Below are 15,166 nucleotides of genomic sequence, written 5' to 3'. Positions count from 1 at the left end.
GGTACTGTACAGAGGTAGCGTGATATATATCTCTGTAGGTATCACTGCATGTCTTTAAAAATTGGATTTGGTTAATGTTTGTTACTCATCCCGTCTCAAGTTCTCTGGTGAAACCCGGAACCGGATGATGTCACCGTAGGTTACTGTAACCGTGGGGACCCCAGCTCTGAGTATGTAATTCCTGCCATGGCTGATGCGTTTTCCACACCCCTCCTTTCCCACACTTTCCCCTCGATAACATATTCCCAAAGCGTTAAAACAAAAATAACACGGTGGGTCAGGGACAGCTGCCGTGGTGCTGCTAGTGGCTTCCTGTGAGGAGGGCTTCCACTAAATCCCTGCACTGCGTGTCAAGTTCTCCAGCACAGACACACACACAGAGCGCTGCGTGTCAAGTCTCACAACAGTTGTCATGACTTCCCTGCCAGGCTGAAGACAAGGTAAGCCCCCCTCTTCTCCCCACTCTGTAACTCACCACTCAGACCTTTAAATGGTCTGGAGAGACAAAGTGGGAGAGAGAGAGAGAGAGAGAGAGAGAGAGAGAGAGATCATTGTGCCTAGTAAGTATTAGAATATAGTCATGGACTAGGTATGAAATAAATATGTAAAAGAGTTTTAGCTAAATTACCCAAAACAATAGTAAAGCTAATGTAATTCATTGTGTGAAAAACCATGACAAAATTAAAATAAAGATTCTGAGTTACAAGCAGATAATATTTCTTGCCAATAGAGATGGAATTCGTCTTTCGACAGCTGCAATTCAACAACAAGAAGTCTCCTTTTTATGGGTTGAATGGAATGAGTTGGGAAACTCAGGTTCAACACTATAGGCTTCTCATCAGGCACTAATAACACTGAAGAATTCCAAAAACATGGGCTAAATGTTTTACCATTAACTGACTAACTTTGCCCCAGGCTAATTGTTACCACATACATTAGAAGCATTGGTTCAACAGAAAGAGAGCTGGCAGGTGGACAAGACTGTCAACTGACTGACCCCTTACAAAATCACACAAATCTGTTATTAACAAGACCTGTAATTGGAGATATGAAGCATTCCTTTCATCCAGGTGACAAATATAAGGCAAAACTCTAGCCTTAATTACATTTAAATGGCCATCGGGTAAAAGATCTCAAACCTTGTGGTTCAAGGTTGACCACCGGTCCATACAGATTCCAGATTCATGACTAGGTCGAGGCTCCTGGGTGGTGAGGATTGTGTGGGTGTTGTGGGTGGATTAAGGTGGTGTATGTTATTAGGTAGTATGATAACCATATTACAAGCTGTCACTGGTGAGTCACTGGAAGGAGATCTTCCCACATTTGCTACAGTAGACGTTCAAGGTTAGAAGTTGAAACCGTTTTGTAATACCATTAGATTTGTGAGTAATATAAAAATGCTTTATTGTTGCCCCTTTTGAAAAGACAGAAGTACAAAAATATGTTTACATTTCAGTCGTTAAAATACTTATATTCCTATATGTACAATTATACAACATGATATAGTGTCTATAACCGACCCTACGGAGTTTATTTCTGTAGGTACATAGACCCTGAGGAGGTTATTTCTGTGGGTACATAGACCCTGAGGAGGTTATTTATGTAGGTACATAGACCCTGGGGAGGTTATTTCTGTGGGTACATAGACCCTGAGGCGATGGAGGATAAGCCAGTTTTTTCTTCGATCCACTTGTTGTAGTTGGTCACTGCTGTGTACACGCCTGGTCGTAAGGCTCTAGAACAGCCCTCGCCCCAACTGACGATTCCAAAAAGGAACATTAGATTATCCACCTCACACACCATGGGCCCTCCGGAATCACCCTGGGAAAGACAGAGGAATACTGTATAATATACGACAAGACATATTTTTTTATTGTTTTTGCTCTGTACCCCGAGCACTTTGGATTTGAAGTGGTACAATGACTATGAGTGTCAGCTTTAATTTGAGGTTATTTTCATTTAGAAATTACAGCACTTTTTGTACATAGTTCCCATTTTAGGTAACCAAAGGTATTTGGACGAATTTACTTATACGTGTAGTAAAGTAGTCAAAAGTGAAGTATTTTGTCCCATATTCCTAGCATCAATGGCTGCAGTACATCAAGTGTGTGACTCTACAAATGTGTTGGATGCATTTGCAGTTTGTTTTGGTTGTGTTTCAGATTATTTTGTGCCCAAAATGGTAAATAATGTATTGTGTCATTTTGGAGTCACTTTCTTGTAAATAAGAATAGAATACGCTTCTAAAGACTTCTACATTAATGTGGATGCTATGCTACAATGATTACAGATAATCATTAATCCATCGTGAAGGATGATGAGTGAGAAAGTTACAAAGGCACAAATATCATACCCCCAAGACATGCTAACCTCTCACCATTACCAATAACAGGGGAGGTTAGCATTGTATATCATACCCCCAAGACATGCTAACCTCTCACCATTACCAATAACAGGGGAGGTTAGCATTTTATATCATACCCCAAGACATGCTAACCTCTCACCATTACAATAACAGGGGAGGTTAGCATTTTATATCATACCCAAGACATGCTAACCTCTCACCATTACAATAACAGGGGAGGTTAGCATTTTATATCACACCCCAAGACATGCTAACCTCTCACCATTACAATAACAGGGGAGGTTAGCATTTTATATCATACCCCCAAGACATGCTAACCTCTCACCATTACAATAACAGGGGAGGTTAGCATTTTATATCATACCCCCAAGACATGCTAACCTCTCACCATTACCAATAACAGGGGAGGTTAGCATTTTTTATCATACCCCCAAGACATGCTAACCTCTCACCATTACCAATAACAGGGGAGGTTAGCATTTTATATCATACCGCCAAGACATGCTAACCTTCTCACCATTACAATAACAGGGGAGGTTAGCATTTTATATCATACCCCCAAGACATGCTAACCTCTCACCATTACAATAACAGGGGAGGTTAGCATATTATATCATACCCCCAAGACATGCTAACCTCTCACCATTACAATAACAGGGGAGGTTAGCATTTTATATCATACCCCCAAAGACATGCTAACCTCTCACCATTACAATAACAGGGGAGGTTAGCCTTTTATATCATACCCCCAAGACATGCTAACCTCTCACCATTACAATAACAGGGGAGGTTAGCATTTTATATCATACCGCCAAGACATGCTAACCTCTCACCATTACAATAACAGGGGAGGTTAGCATTTTATATCATACCGCCAAGACATGCTAACCTTCTCACCATTACCAATAACAGGGGAGGTTAGCATATTATATCATACCCCCAAGACATGCTAACCTCTCACCATTACAATAACAGGGGAGGTTAGCATTTTATATCATACCACCAAGACATGCTAACCTTCTCACCATTACCAATAACAGGGGAGGTTAGCATTTTATATCATACCCCCAAGACATGCTAACCTCTCACCATTACAATAACAGGGGAGGTTAGCATTTTATATCATACCGCCAAGACATGCTAACCTTCTCAGCATTACCAATAACAGGGGAGGTTAGCATTTTATATCATACCTCCAAGACATGCTAACCTTCTCACCATTACCAATAACAGGGGAGGTTAGCATTTTATATCATACCGCCAAGACATGCTAACCTTCTCACCATTACCAGTAACAGGGGAGGTTAGCATTTTATATCATACCGCCAAGACATGCTAACCTTCTCACCATTACCAATAACAGGGGAGGTTAGCATTTTATATCATACCGCCAAGACATGCTAACCTTCTCACCATTACCAATAACAGGGGAGGTTAGCATTTTATATCATACCCCCAAGACATGCTAACCTTCTCACCATTACAATAACAAGGGAGGTTGGCATATTATATCATACCGCCAAGACATGCTAACCTCTCACCATTACCAATAACAGGGGAGGTTAGCATTTTATATCATACCGCCAAGACATGCTAACCTTCTCACCATTACCAATAACAGGGGAGGTTAGCATTTTATATCATACCGCCAAGACATGCTAACCTTCTCACCATTACCAATAACAGGGGAGGTTAGCATTTTATATCATACCGCCAAGACATGCTAACCTTCTCACCATTACCAATAACAGGGGAGGTTAGCATTTTATATCATACCACCAAGACATGCTAACCTTCTCACCATTACCAATAACAGGGGAGGTTAGCATTTTATATCATACCCCCAAGACATGCTAACCTCTCACCATTACCAATAACAGGGGAGGTTAGCATTTTATATCATACCTCCAAGACATGCTAACCTTCTCACCATTACCAATAACAGGGGAGGTTAGCATTTTATATCATACCGCCAAGACATGCTAACCTTCTCACCATTACCAGTAACAGGGGAGGTTAGCATTTTATATCATACCGCCAAGACATGCTAACCTTCTCACCATTACCAATAACAGGGGAGGTTAGCATTTTATATCATACCGCCAAGACATGCTAACCTTCTCACCATTACCAATAACAGGGGAGGTTAGCATTTTATATCATACCCCCAAGACATGCTAACCTCTCACCATTACAATAACAAGGGAGGTTGGCATATTATATCATACCGCCAAGACATGCTAACCTCTCACCATTACCAATAACAGGGGAGGTTAGCATTTTATATCATACCGCCAAGACATGCTAACCTTCTCACCATTACAATAACAGGGGAGGTTAGCATTTTATATCATACCGCCAAGACATGCTAACCTTCTCACCATTACCAATAACAGGGGAGGTTAGCATTTTATATCATACCGCCAAGACATGCTAACCTTCTCACCATTACCAATAACAGGGGAGGTTAGCATTTTATATCATACCACCAAGACATGCTAACCTTCTCACCATTACCAATAACAGGGGAGGTTAGCATTTTATATCATACCCCCAAGACATGCTAACCTCTCACCATTACCAATAACAGGGGAGGTTAGCATATTATATCATACCTCCAAGACATGCTAACCTCTCACCATTACAATAACAGGGGAGGTTAGCATTTTATATCATACCGCCAAGACATGCTAACCTTCTCACCATTACCAATAACAGGGGAGGTTAGCATTTTTTGGGGGGTTATGATATCGATGACTCTAACTTTCTCACTCATCATTATTCACAAGTAATTCATAATAAAAAAAAATTATGCAAAGTTATACTCTAAATACAGAATATTTCTCATGGAGAAAGAATATCCTTATATTGTTCTTACATGTCGTTCTGTTTTTACTTTGAATGACATGATTATTTTCCAAATAGATATTAACCGCTGAGGAGAAATTTTAATCTGAAGTCACTTCTGCATATCATACCTTGCATGCATCTTGACTCCAGTCCGGTCTCCCAGCACAGAACATGTTTTCTGTGATCAGGTTTCCGTAGTACGCCTTATCTGAGCAGACGTCATGGGCCAAAAGGTTCACCGTTGCCTCCCTCAGGTACTGTGAATTGTACCATAAACCTGAATGAAGAAAAAGGACACAACATAAGAAAGCACTCAACAGGTAAATAAAAATCTATGTTACGTAGGCATGAAAACAAGTAAATATATAATGGGAAAGGAAATGGGAATGGATCATATCAAGTGATTGATACATTTAAAATAAGAGGTCTAGGATAGTATTGAAAAAGTTCTCAGACTCAGAGCTCCGTATTACATTATAATGAATATTATATGGACCTGATCCTAGACTAGCACTCCTACTCCGGGGTGGCAGGTAGCTGAGCGCTCAGAGAAGCGGGCCAACAACCAGAGAAACCAGGTTTGCTGGTTCAAATCCCAGCACAGACAATATACCATTGCCTGCCATTGTGCTCTTGAGCAAGGCACTGAACCACCTATAATTGCTCCAGGGGCGCTGCAATGTGCCCGACCCATTGCTTCCAGCACTTCAGGGGGTGTATGTGTGTCTCAGGGGGTTGGGTTGTGAGATAAACTCACATTTCTATTCTCTGTAAGTTAATGGACAAATACGGCACATCTTCTCCTACTGTGAGATGCTTTATGAATACGGGCCCTGGTATGTTGTAGATGATCCTCCTTACCCTCCTTCTGTCTTCCGTAGCCAGCTATCTCACAGGAGGATCCGGCGCCGAGGGCCTGGCGTGCCGGGGGCAGGCAGACAGTCCTCACAGAGCTGCTCTCCACTGCACACTGACCATCTACAGCCTTTAACTTCAGTAGAGCTGGAAACACATCAACCACTCTGCGTTATTATCCTGACAGTCTCAAATACCATGACACATGTACTGAAGTTTCAAACTTTACATTCACAGAACATACAAACTCAAAAATCAATACCACAGTGAGATTGGAATTCAATCTCCTCGTACCAGATCTGTTTGTGTTTATGTTTGTGATGTCTGTGCCAACTCTTCTGGCCATTGGCGTGAGAGGATTTGGCACAGACAGCGCAAACAGATTTGGGACATAAAAGCAGTGTTCATTCGTACCGATGTCATTGTTGAAGTTGCCTTCACTGTTTTCGAACTCTGCATGCATGATGACCTCTTCCACCTGAAACGTCTGTTCTTTGGTGTCGTCAGTCTCATTGATGGCACTCTTCCCCAGAGTGACGAAGAGGCTGCCGGCTTTAGTTTGAGAGCTGTGTGTGGAAACCCCAACATTTGTTTTTACACTGCTGCTTCTCACTATTTATTATCTATGCATAGTCACTTTACCCCTACCTACATATAGAGATTTACCTCGACTAACCTGTACCCCTGCACTTTGGTGTTGAATGTATTGGCTGGTGCAATCACATGTCCCCTTTAGGGGATTAACTATTTACTGCTCTGGGCTAAATCAGGGTTTCTTGGTAGTCTTAAACAAATCTACCTTGAAACAAAATGTACACGCCTCACAAACATGGTTATGGGCTTAAAAAAGAAGACATCTTTACCATGTATAAAGATGTAGAGATATATATCTATAAGATATAGAGATATAGAGTTGAAATGTATTAATGTTGAGTTTGCATCCCAATATTACACTTTATATACACACACATCACAGAAAATGGAAATATAACAAAACAAGTCAGCCAGGAACAACATCTCAAGAAGGGGGCCGGGTCCTATCATAAAGGACACTGGTACTGTACACCCTCACTGGCTTGTTACCGTTGAGAAATGTCAGCGCTGCCTCTTACAGTACCTGTCAGGGAAGCAATGGGCAGCAGACAGAACCCAGCAGGGAGAGATCAGACTACCCCCACAGCGGAACGCGTTCTCTTTAGACTGACGGCTCGTCCAGAATATGGCAGCCATCCACGGGTGGGATTCCACTGCGGCAACTGTCCCTCCTACGATCTTCATCTGCTTCCTGGTACGCTGGCCACACGTGGACTCTGTCAGACTGGACGCTGTGATAGTGGGAACCAAACCAATTGCAATGAAAACAAGACTGAAAGAGCATGGGGAAAATGTTAAGTTGCTTTAATGTATATTCAAATTGCTATATGAATTTAACTGAATGAGCATGGAAGAAGGATAGTTACGTATTATATTTAGAATTATATTAATTTTGTACGGTAGCAAGACCAAGCAAATTCATCTCACCTGTGTCTGGTACAGTGGGCTCAGTGGGCAGATAATCAAGTGGACCTGCAAGATGTTGAAGTTGATACCACTATACATTACAGCACAGAATAACGTTGTAATAACGTTGTAATAACGTTGTAATAACATGGTAATAACATGGTAATAACATGGTAATAGTATGGTTACATGTTACTCACAATCAAAGCCAAACAAATGATGAAATAATCAAAACAACCGTTAAGGGGAGAGAGAATGAAAATAAGTTAAATGTACCTGTCTCCACAGGTACGCCACAGCGAGGGATATCACAGTATTCCTGTACCTGCTCAACACCCTTCATTACATAACACCACGGACGACGTTTGTACTCCAGATTCCTGAAGTCAAAAAATGGATTTCCTCATTACACACTGCACATTTGAATTTACAAATAACTGTTGAGTGAAACATCTGAACAGTCCAATCCCAAATGGCACCCTATTCCCTATATTGTGCCCTGGTCAAAAGTAGTGCACTATATAGGGGGCCCTGGTCAAAAGTAGTGCACTATATAGGGAATAGGGTGCCATTTGAGAGTCGGATAAAGGCCCCTACCTGCAGTAGTTGTGCCTCCCGGAGTAGACGTCAGACACCATCAGGCGGTTTCTGGTGTCCAGGTCCCACCCCAAACACCTGCGCCCACTCTCTGACTGAGACACTTTACCTCTGTAGTACATCCCAGTTCCCGTGTAGCAGGTGGCTGCTGTATCTGAAGGAAAATACAAAAAAAATAATGAAACATATTGATCGATTGACTCATTGATTATGTTGTACTTCACTGTCCTTCATGAGGAAATTATTTCCACAGCTCAACAAGTTCGATATGTACACGCACGCACACGCACACACACACAAGTCACATAGACTTTTAACAAGAAAGATTTTCTTCCCCCCATCAATTCAAAGTGTCAGAGGTACAGTAGTTGTTAAGTGTCCAAATGTAAAAGAGTGTTTCTTACCTAACTCACAGTGTTTGCCACCGTAACCAACTGTGCATAAGCAGAACATGTGTTCTCCGGACAGGGCAGGGACAGAGGTGCCACCATGACGACAGAGGCCACCTAGAAACAGTAACAGGTGAATACATTTTTTTTTTTTTTTTAAGAGTGAGAAGCTTGTGTACATGTGGTAAAGATATATTTGATTGTTGTATATTTGGTGACGTAGAGCTTGATTGAGCTAGATGTACCTGATCTTCGGTAGGGGAAATTAGAAATCTGTCTTTTCTGTCTCAGCAAGCCCTGTGAAGAACAGAAATCCGTTATGAAAAAGCATTGTGGTATGATACAGCATTGGCTCGACACGGATGCAGTATTGTTATGGATGCCATGACATCAAACACATGGTTATGTTCAGTGGTGTAAAGTACTTGAGTAAAATACTTGAATGTACTACTTAAGTCGTTTTTTGGGGTATCTGTACTTTACTATTTATATTTTTTGACAACTTTTACTTTACTACATTCCTAAAGAAAATAAATGTATTTTTTACTCCATACATTTCCCCTGACACCCAAAAGTACTCGTTACATGTTGAATGCTTAGCAGGACAGGAAAATGGTCCGATTCACACACGTATCAAGATAATATCCCTGGTCATCCTACAGCCTCTGATCTGGCGGACTCACTAAACACATGCTTCCTTTGTAAATTATGTCTGAGTGTTGGAATGTGCCCCTGGCTATCCCTACATTAAAATAACAAGAAAATGGTGCTGTCTGGTTTCCTTAATATAAGGATTTTTAAATGATTTATACTTTTACTTTTGATACTTAAGTATATTTAAAACCAAATACTTTTAGACTTTTACTCAAGTAGTATTTTACTGGGTGACTTTCACTTTTACTTTAGTCATTTTCTATTAAAGTATATTTACTTTTACTCAAGTATGACAATTTAGTTATTTTTCCACTACTGGTCATGTTTTACATTCCTCTGACAAATACAGGAAGCATTCCGGAAACTTTGATAATGAATCTTAAAATACTAATAGACATGGCAAAAATGTGCTGCAGTGTAAAACACAACTACAGTTTAACACTCCTTACCGTCTCACTCTGTGACACCCCTGCCAGGGTGGTTGTCAAAACCAGCAGCAAAATACTCCTTCCCATCTCTCTCTGTTGAGTAAAGTATCTATTGTACTTCTTGCACAAAGAGTTTGGCGAAATCGTGTGGTCAGGACTTGCAGTGTTTCTCAGTAGTAGTCCTCGGATCTCACGGAGGGGCAAAATGTTTCTCTGCTGCTTATATAGAGTGAGGAACAGATGTGATTGGTTAGAAGGAAGCTCGTTGACAGGTTGGGCATGTCTAAACCGTGTGAAGGAACACTGTGGGATTATCACAGGAAGACACAATCCTTATTGATGATTCATGTTTGATTCTACAGAAAGAGCAGCACTCGACAACTGTCAGGAAACATGCCAAAACACATGTTGATGACTACGAACAGATGCAAATAAGTTCACTGAATATGACTGTTTTTGCATTATGGACTGAATATCTGAAGATCATATTAAGTAGAATAATGACATATCCCTTATCAGTCTGTTTTTCAGTCTGGTTCCTTTCGAAAACCAAACCTCTGTTTGGTTTTCCCATCCGGTGACTGTAAAACCAGTCACACCAGTGAAACCATGACAACCACCTAACCGATACCAGTTTGGCAACTGGCAGTTTGGCAATGCCCACAGCAAAAATGATGTTGAGCATTTGTTTTGTTCCACTCCACGACATCAAAATGGGGAAAATTCTGTTTGAATCCAGGCTGGATAACCTCAACAAAAGAAAAATCATTTTTTAGAATATGTAAACTGGTGGAACGCAGACATTCAAACACAGGAAATTAAACTCTTTAGTGTTGTTTATGAGGTTGCTGCATGATTGTAGACATATTTCCATAGGCCACAGAATGTCAAAACAATCCACTCCAACATCTAAAAGGAGCAATTTTTTTATTTTTTTATTAACCATATTGAAAGATTTATTCAACCCAACTTTATTATTTGTTGCAGATGTGATCACTGCATATCTTGCATACCTATTAGAATTTTCTGAAATGATGGGTAACGTACACTGAGTGGACAAAACATTAAGGACACCTGCTCTTTCTATGACATAGACTGACCAGGTGAATCCAGGTGAAAGCTATGATCCTTTGTTGATGTTACCTGTTAAATCCACTTCAATCAGTGTAGATAAAGGGGTGGAGACAGGTTAAAGAAGGATATTTAAACCTTGAGATAATTGAAACATGGATTGTGTATGTGTGCCATTCAGAGGGTGATTTAAGTGTCTTTGATCGGGGTACGGTAGTAGGTGCCAGATGCACCTGTTTGAGTGTGTCAAGAACTGCAACGCTACTGGGTTTTTCATGCTCAACAATTTCCCGTGTGCATCAAGAATGATCCACCACCCAAAGGACATCCAGCCAACTTGACACAACAGTGGGAAGTATTGGAGTCAACATGGGCCAGAATCCCTGTGGAATGGTTTCGACACCGTGTAGAGAAAATACCCTCAAATTAAAATACCCTCAAATTAAAGCTGGCAGTCTGCACTTTAACCTAATAGTACATTAAAGCTGGCAGTCTGCACTTGAACCTAATAGTACATTAAAGCTGGCAGTCTGCACTTGAACCTAATAGTACATTAAAGCCAGCAGTCTGCACTTTAATAACCTAATAGTATCATTTCAAATCCAAAGTGATGGAGTATAGAGCCAAAACAACAAAACACAAAGTGTGTAAAACAGTATGTAAACATTATTAAAGTGACCAGTGTTCAATGACTCGATGTCCATAGGGCAGTAGTCTCTAAGGTGCAGGGTAGAATACCAGCAGGTAGCCGGCTAGAACAGTGACTAAGTTCAGGGCAGGGTACTGGGTGGAGGCCGGCTAGTGATGACTGTTTAACAGTCTGATGGCCTGGAGATAGAAGCTGTTTATCAGTCTCTCTGTCCCAGCTTTGATGCACCTGTACTGTCTCCACCTTCTAGATGGTAGCGGGGTGAACAGGCAGCAGCTCGGGTGTCTGAGGTCCTTGATGATTTTCTGGGCCTTCCTGTGACACCAGGTACTGTAGATGTCCTAGAGGGCAGGCAGTGTGCCCCCGGTGATGCGTTGGGTTAACCGCACCACCCATGGTAGAGACCTGCTGATGCAGACGGTGCATTTCTTGTACCACCCTTATGGAAAAAACCACATGAATTTCAAATGTGAACACGTGATCTCGTGTGATCTAATTTGATCAAATGTGAAATAAATATGACAACATGGGGATGCGAGAAGTTTCAACATGTGATACCATGATACCACACGTGACAACCCATGAAAACCCAGGTCTCAAATGTAATTTAGAATATTTTACTTTGAACATTACTTCAATTTAAACAGTAATTTGTATAGTTCCCGGTTTGTTCCAGGGACATTATTAGAAAGTTGTGTCTTGGTCCCCTGGAGATGTTTCTCTTGTTATGGTAAGAATAAGCTACATTTACAAATAGTTACTGTATTTTTACAGCTAAATTCAGGTGTTAATGGATCATATGCAGTTGTATATTGATTATTTTGGGATTCAACCTCCCCTTGAGATTTGAACTCACAACCTCTTGGTTGCTAAGCTACCTGAAGTTCCTGCTGCACCACCAGGTCTGTGGACATAAGTGAAATTGTCAAGAATAGATTTCTGCACTTTGCCTAAAGTTGCAGTAAAGATAAAGTAAATATATTTAACAACTTGAAGGTGTTATTTCTATAAAATGACAGTATGCTGCTGTATTCTGATTTAAATTACTGTAAAAATATTTTACTGTGACCACAAATGGGACTCAGCCTTAAACGGGAGTTAGACCACCAGATCTGTGAGCAATAAAGAGATATGGCCACACATTTATTGTCAAGAATGCATTTCTGCACTTTGTTAAAAGCTGCCCAGAATCAAGCAAATAATTGTCCAATTATCACCACCAATGTAAAACTAGCAGTGCTCAAGGGCACTTGACGTAGAGTATAACATAAATTCTTTGAACCTCTTGATGGGGGAGGGGGGTGAATACATTTTTATGCAGTGTCACCAGGCTCATACTAATTGCTTGGAACATATATTAACACACTCTCAAATAATAAGGGTTTGGTTAGGGTAGACTACAGTGTTGTTCCCTGGGGTACACAAAGGTCAAAGGTACACTTCAAGGGGGGTACACATATGAACTCACATGGTACCTTTTGGTACCTTGTAGCTATAATGGGAACTTTTTCTACCAAATATTTTGAATATAAGGTACGATCATCACTGCACTTTGATAGGTGGGTGCAATGTCCTGGTGAGGCTCATTTGCATATTATGGGGCATTGTCAAATATATGTGTTTACGCGTCATCCGTCAGTGGAAGTGTTGTAGCAGTTTATGTGTTTGATGGTTATGCCAAGCCAAGTTGACACGGTCTGTTTTGCAAATATTTGTAAGAGAATGTGTCAGTAATGAGCTGCACTGTGAAGAGGTTATTGGGCATTTTCCAGTAACTTAAAACTTATCCAGGATTGGTGGGTCCCCTGCGGGATGGTTGAGCTAACGTAGGTTAATGCGATTAGCCTGAGGTTTAAAGTAACAACAACATTTCCCAGGACAGACATATCTGATATTGGAAGAAATCTTAAATTCTGGTTAATCTAACTGCACTGTCCAATTTACAGTAGCTATTACAGTGAAATAATACCATGCTATTGTTTGAGGAGAGTGCACAATTTTGAACATGAAAAGTTATTAATAAACAAATTAGGCACATTTGGGCAGTCTTGATACAACATTTTGAACAGAAATGCAATAGTTCATTGGATCAGTCTGAAACTTTTCACATACACTGCTGCCATCTAGTGGCCAAAATCTAGCTGGGTTGGAATAATACATTATGGTCTTTCTCTTGCGTTTCAAAGATGGTACAAAAAAAATTGTATTATCTTTTACCAGCTCTAATGTGTTATATTACCCTGCATTACTTTCACATTTCCACAAACTTCAAAGTGTTTCCTTTCAAACGGTATCAAGAATATGCATATCCTTGCTTCAGGGCATGAGCTACAGGCAGTTAGATTTGGGTATGTCATTTTAGGCAAAAATTGAAAAAAGGGGCCGATCCCTTAAATGACATTTTCCTAGTTGTCTTGACTACTTTCTTATGTAATTCTTGCTAGCACGAAAAGTTTTGATAGGAGACAGAATGTGGCACCTAATGCTGCATTCGTAACCAAGTGGGAATTGGGAATTTACCACATACGACTGGAAAAAATCCATGCGAACAGCCATCCAACTGGTAATTACTAGTGGGAAACGTGTCTATCACCCATGAGCTCCCACATGCTGACCTCTGACTATTCTCTCATCATTGATTTAATTAAATTATTTCAGCAATTTGAGGATTTTCTGTATAGTTGTCTAATGTTGATGAGGAATATTATTCTGGTTTAATGTTACTCCCTGAATCACTATGATAAATATAATAGTTTTTATTGAGTATTTTTTAAACAAAGCTGAGATTTACTTTGAAGTCCAAATTGTAAGAATGCAGGTGATGCCAGTAACTGACACAGATATGGCATAGCAGGAAGACCATAATGCTGTGAACCAAGAGGTTGTGAGTTCAAATCCCAGTATATTAATAATTACTATAAATAAACATACACAATGTAGTCGTGTGTCAAATATTTAAGTTGAAATCTGCATATTAAAAGAGTTGTGTGTGTATCAACTCATTTTTGTTTGCAGGGAATCACCTGTGAAATGAAATGTGAACATTTGAATCCACATGTGAAAAGTTATGTAATCACATGAAAATCCACATGTGAAGTGTTCCAAAAACACATGATTTGTGGAAATATTATGTGAAATCATGTTTTTTGTATAAAGGCAGAAGGGGCTGCAGCCCGACAGAATGCTCTCGATGGTGCAGTTCGTGACGGTCCTTGATCTAGCCACTCATGATGACAGAAGTAAAGTGTTACTGCACATTTCCCTGTCGCTTGATCAAAATAAGAAAAAATAAGGAATCTTGACACATAGATTCCAATCGATCGTACCAATGTTGCACAGTCCTTACCACGGGTGCTTCCTGTTTAAGTTTCTGTCTATAGGTGGGGAGGAGCAGAATGGAGGTGTGATCTGATTTGCTAAAGGGAGGGCAGGGGAAGGCCTTGTAGCCATCCTGGAAGGGATATTAACAATGATCAAGAGTGTTCGATGTCGTGTGTAGCACATGAGATGTGTAGACATCATTTTGGTAGCGGTTTCCTAAGATTTCCTTTATTAAAGTATCTTTATTAAGGTCCAGTGTAGTTCCTTGAGAGCCGTTGCAGTGTTGGCTTAGGTGTGAATGTACACAGCAGTGACAATGACACAAGAATATTCTCTTGGGAGGAAATGCGGTCGGCATTTGATGGTGAGGTATTCCAGATCAGGAGAACAAAAGGACTTTAGTTCCTGTAATGTGATTGTTTGGGACAATCACACCATGAGTTGTTAACCCCTTCACCTTTCTTTTTCCCGGAGAGTAATTCTTTCC

At 40.5% G+C, this 15,166-nt stretch overlaps 1 protein-coding gene across 1 annotated transcript; it reads right to left on the bottom strand.

Annotated features, from left to right (window-relative positions):
* Positions 1–1,379: 1,379 nt before the first annotated feature.
* plaub (plasminogen activator, urokinase b) lies at positions 1,380–9,842 on the bottom strand. Its single transcript, XM_038974987.1, has 11 exons — positions 9,660–9,842; positions 8,802–8,853; positions 8,572–8,673; positions 8,168–8,321; positions 7,847–7,950; positions 7,592–7,636; positions 7,188–7,395; positions 6,485–6,636; positions 6,077–6,217; positions 5,344–5,492; positions 1,380–1,821 (listed from the first exon to the last, which is right to left on the bottom strand). Exons 1-11 carry the CDS (start codon positions 9,723–9,725, stop codon positions 1,627–1,629), a joined length of 1,368 nt encoding a protein of 455 aa, XP_038830915.1. The 5' UTR covers positions 9,726–9,842; the 3' UTR covers positions 1,380–1,626.
* Positions 9,843–15,166: the final 5,324 nt, after the last annotated feature.

This window comes from Salvelinus namaycush, chromosome 35 (assembly GCF_016432855.1).
Source record: "Salvelinus namaycush isolate Seneca chromosome 35, SaNama_1.0, whole genome shotgun sequence".
Lineage (NCBI taxonomy): Eukaryota > Metazoa > Chordata > Actinopteri > Salmoniformes > Salmonidae > Salvelinus > Salvelinus namaycush.
The sequence above is the reverse complement of the archived record's forward strand: the minus strand, read 5'-3'. Positions and strand labels throughout refer to the sequence as shown.

Bases quoted from the DNA above. Each gene is read 5' to 3' on its own strand.
- plaub (XM_038974987.1), bottom strand. From the start codon at position 9,725: ATGGGAAGGAGTATTTTGCTGCTGGTTTTGACAACCACCCTGGCAGGG. The intron at 8,854-9,659 runs GTAAGGAGTGTT...TGTTCTTCACAG, and splicing joins GGGTGTCACAGAGTGAGACG to GGCTTGCTGAGACAGAAAAG. The intron at 6,637-7,187 runs GTACTGTAAGAG...TTCCACACACAG, and splicing joins GCCCATTGCTTCCCTGACAG to CTCTCAAACTAAAGCCGGCA.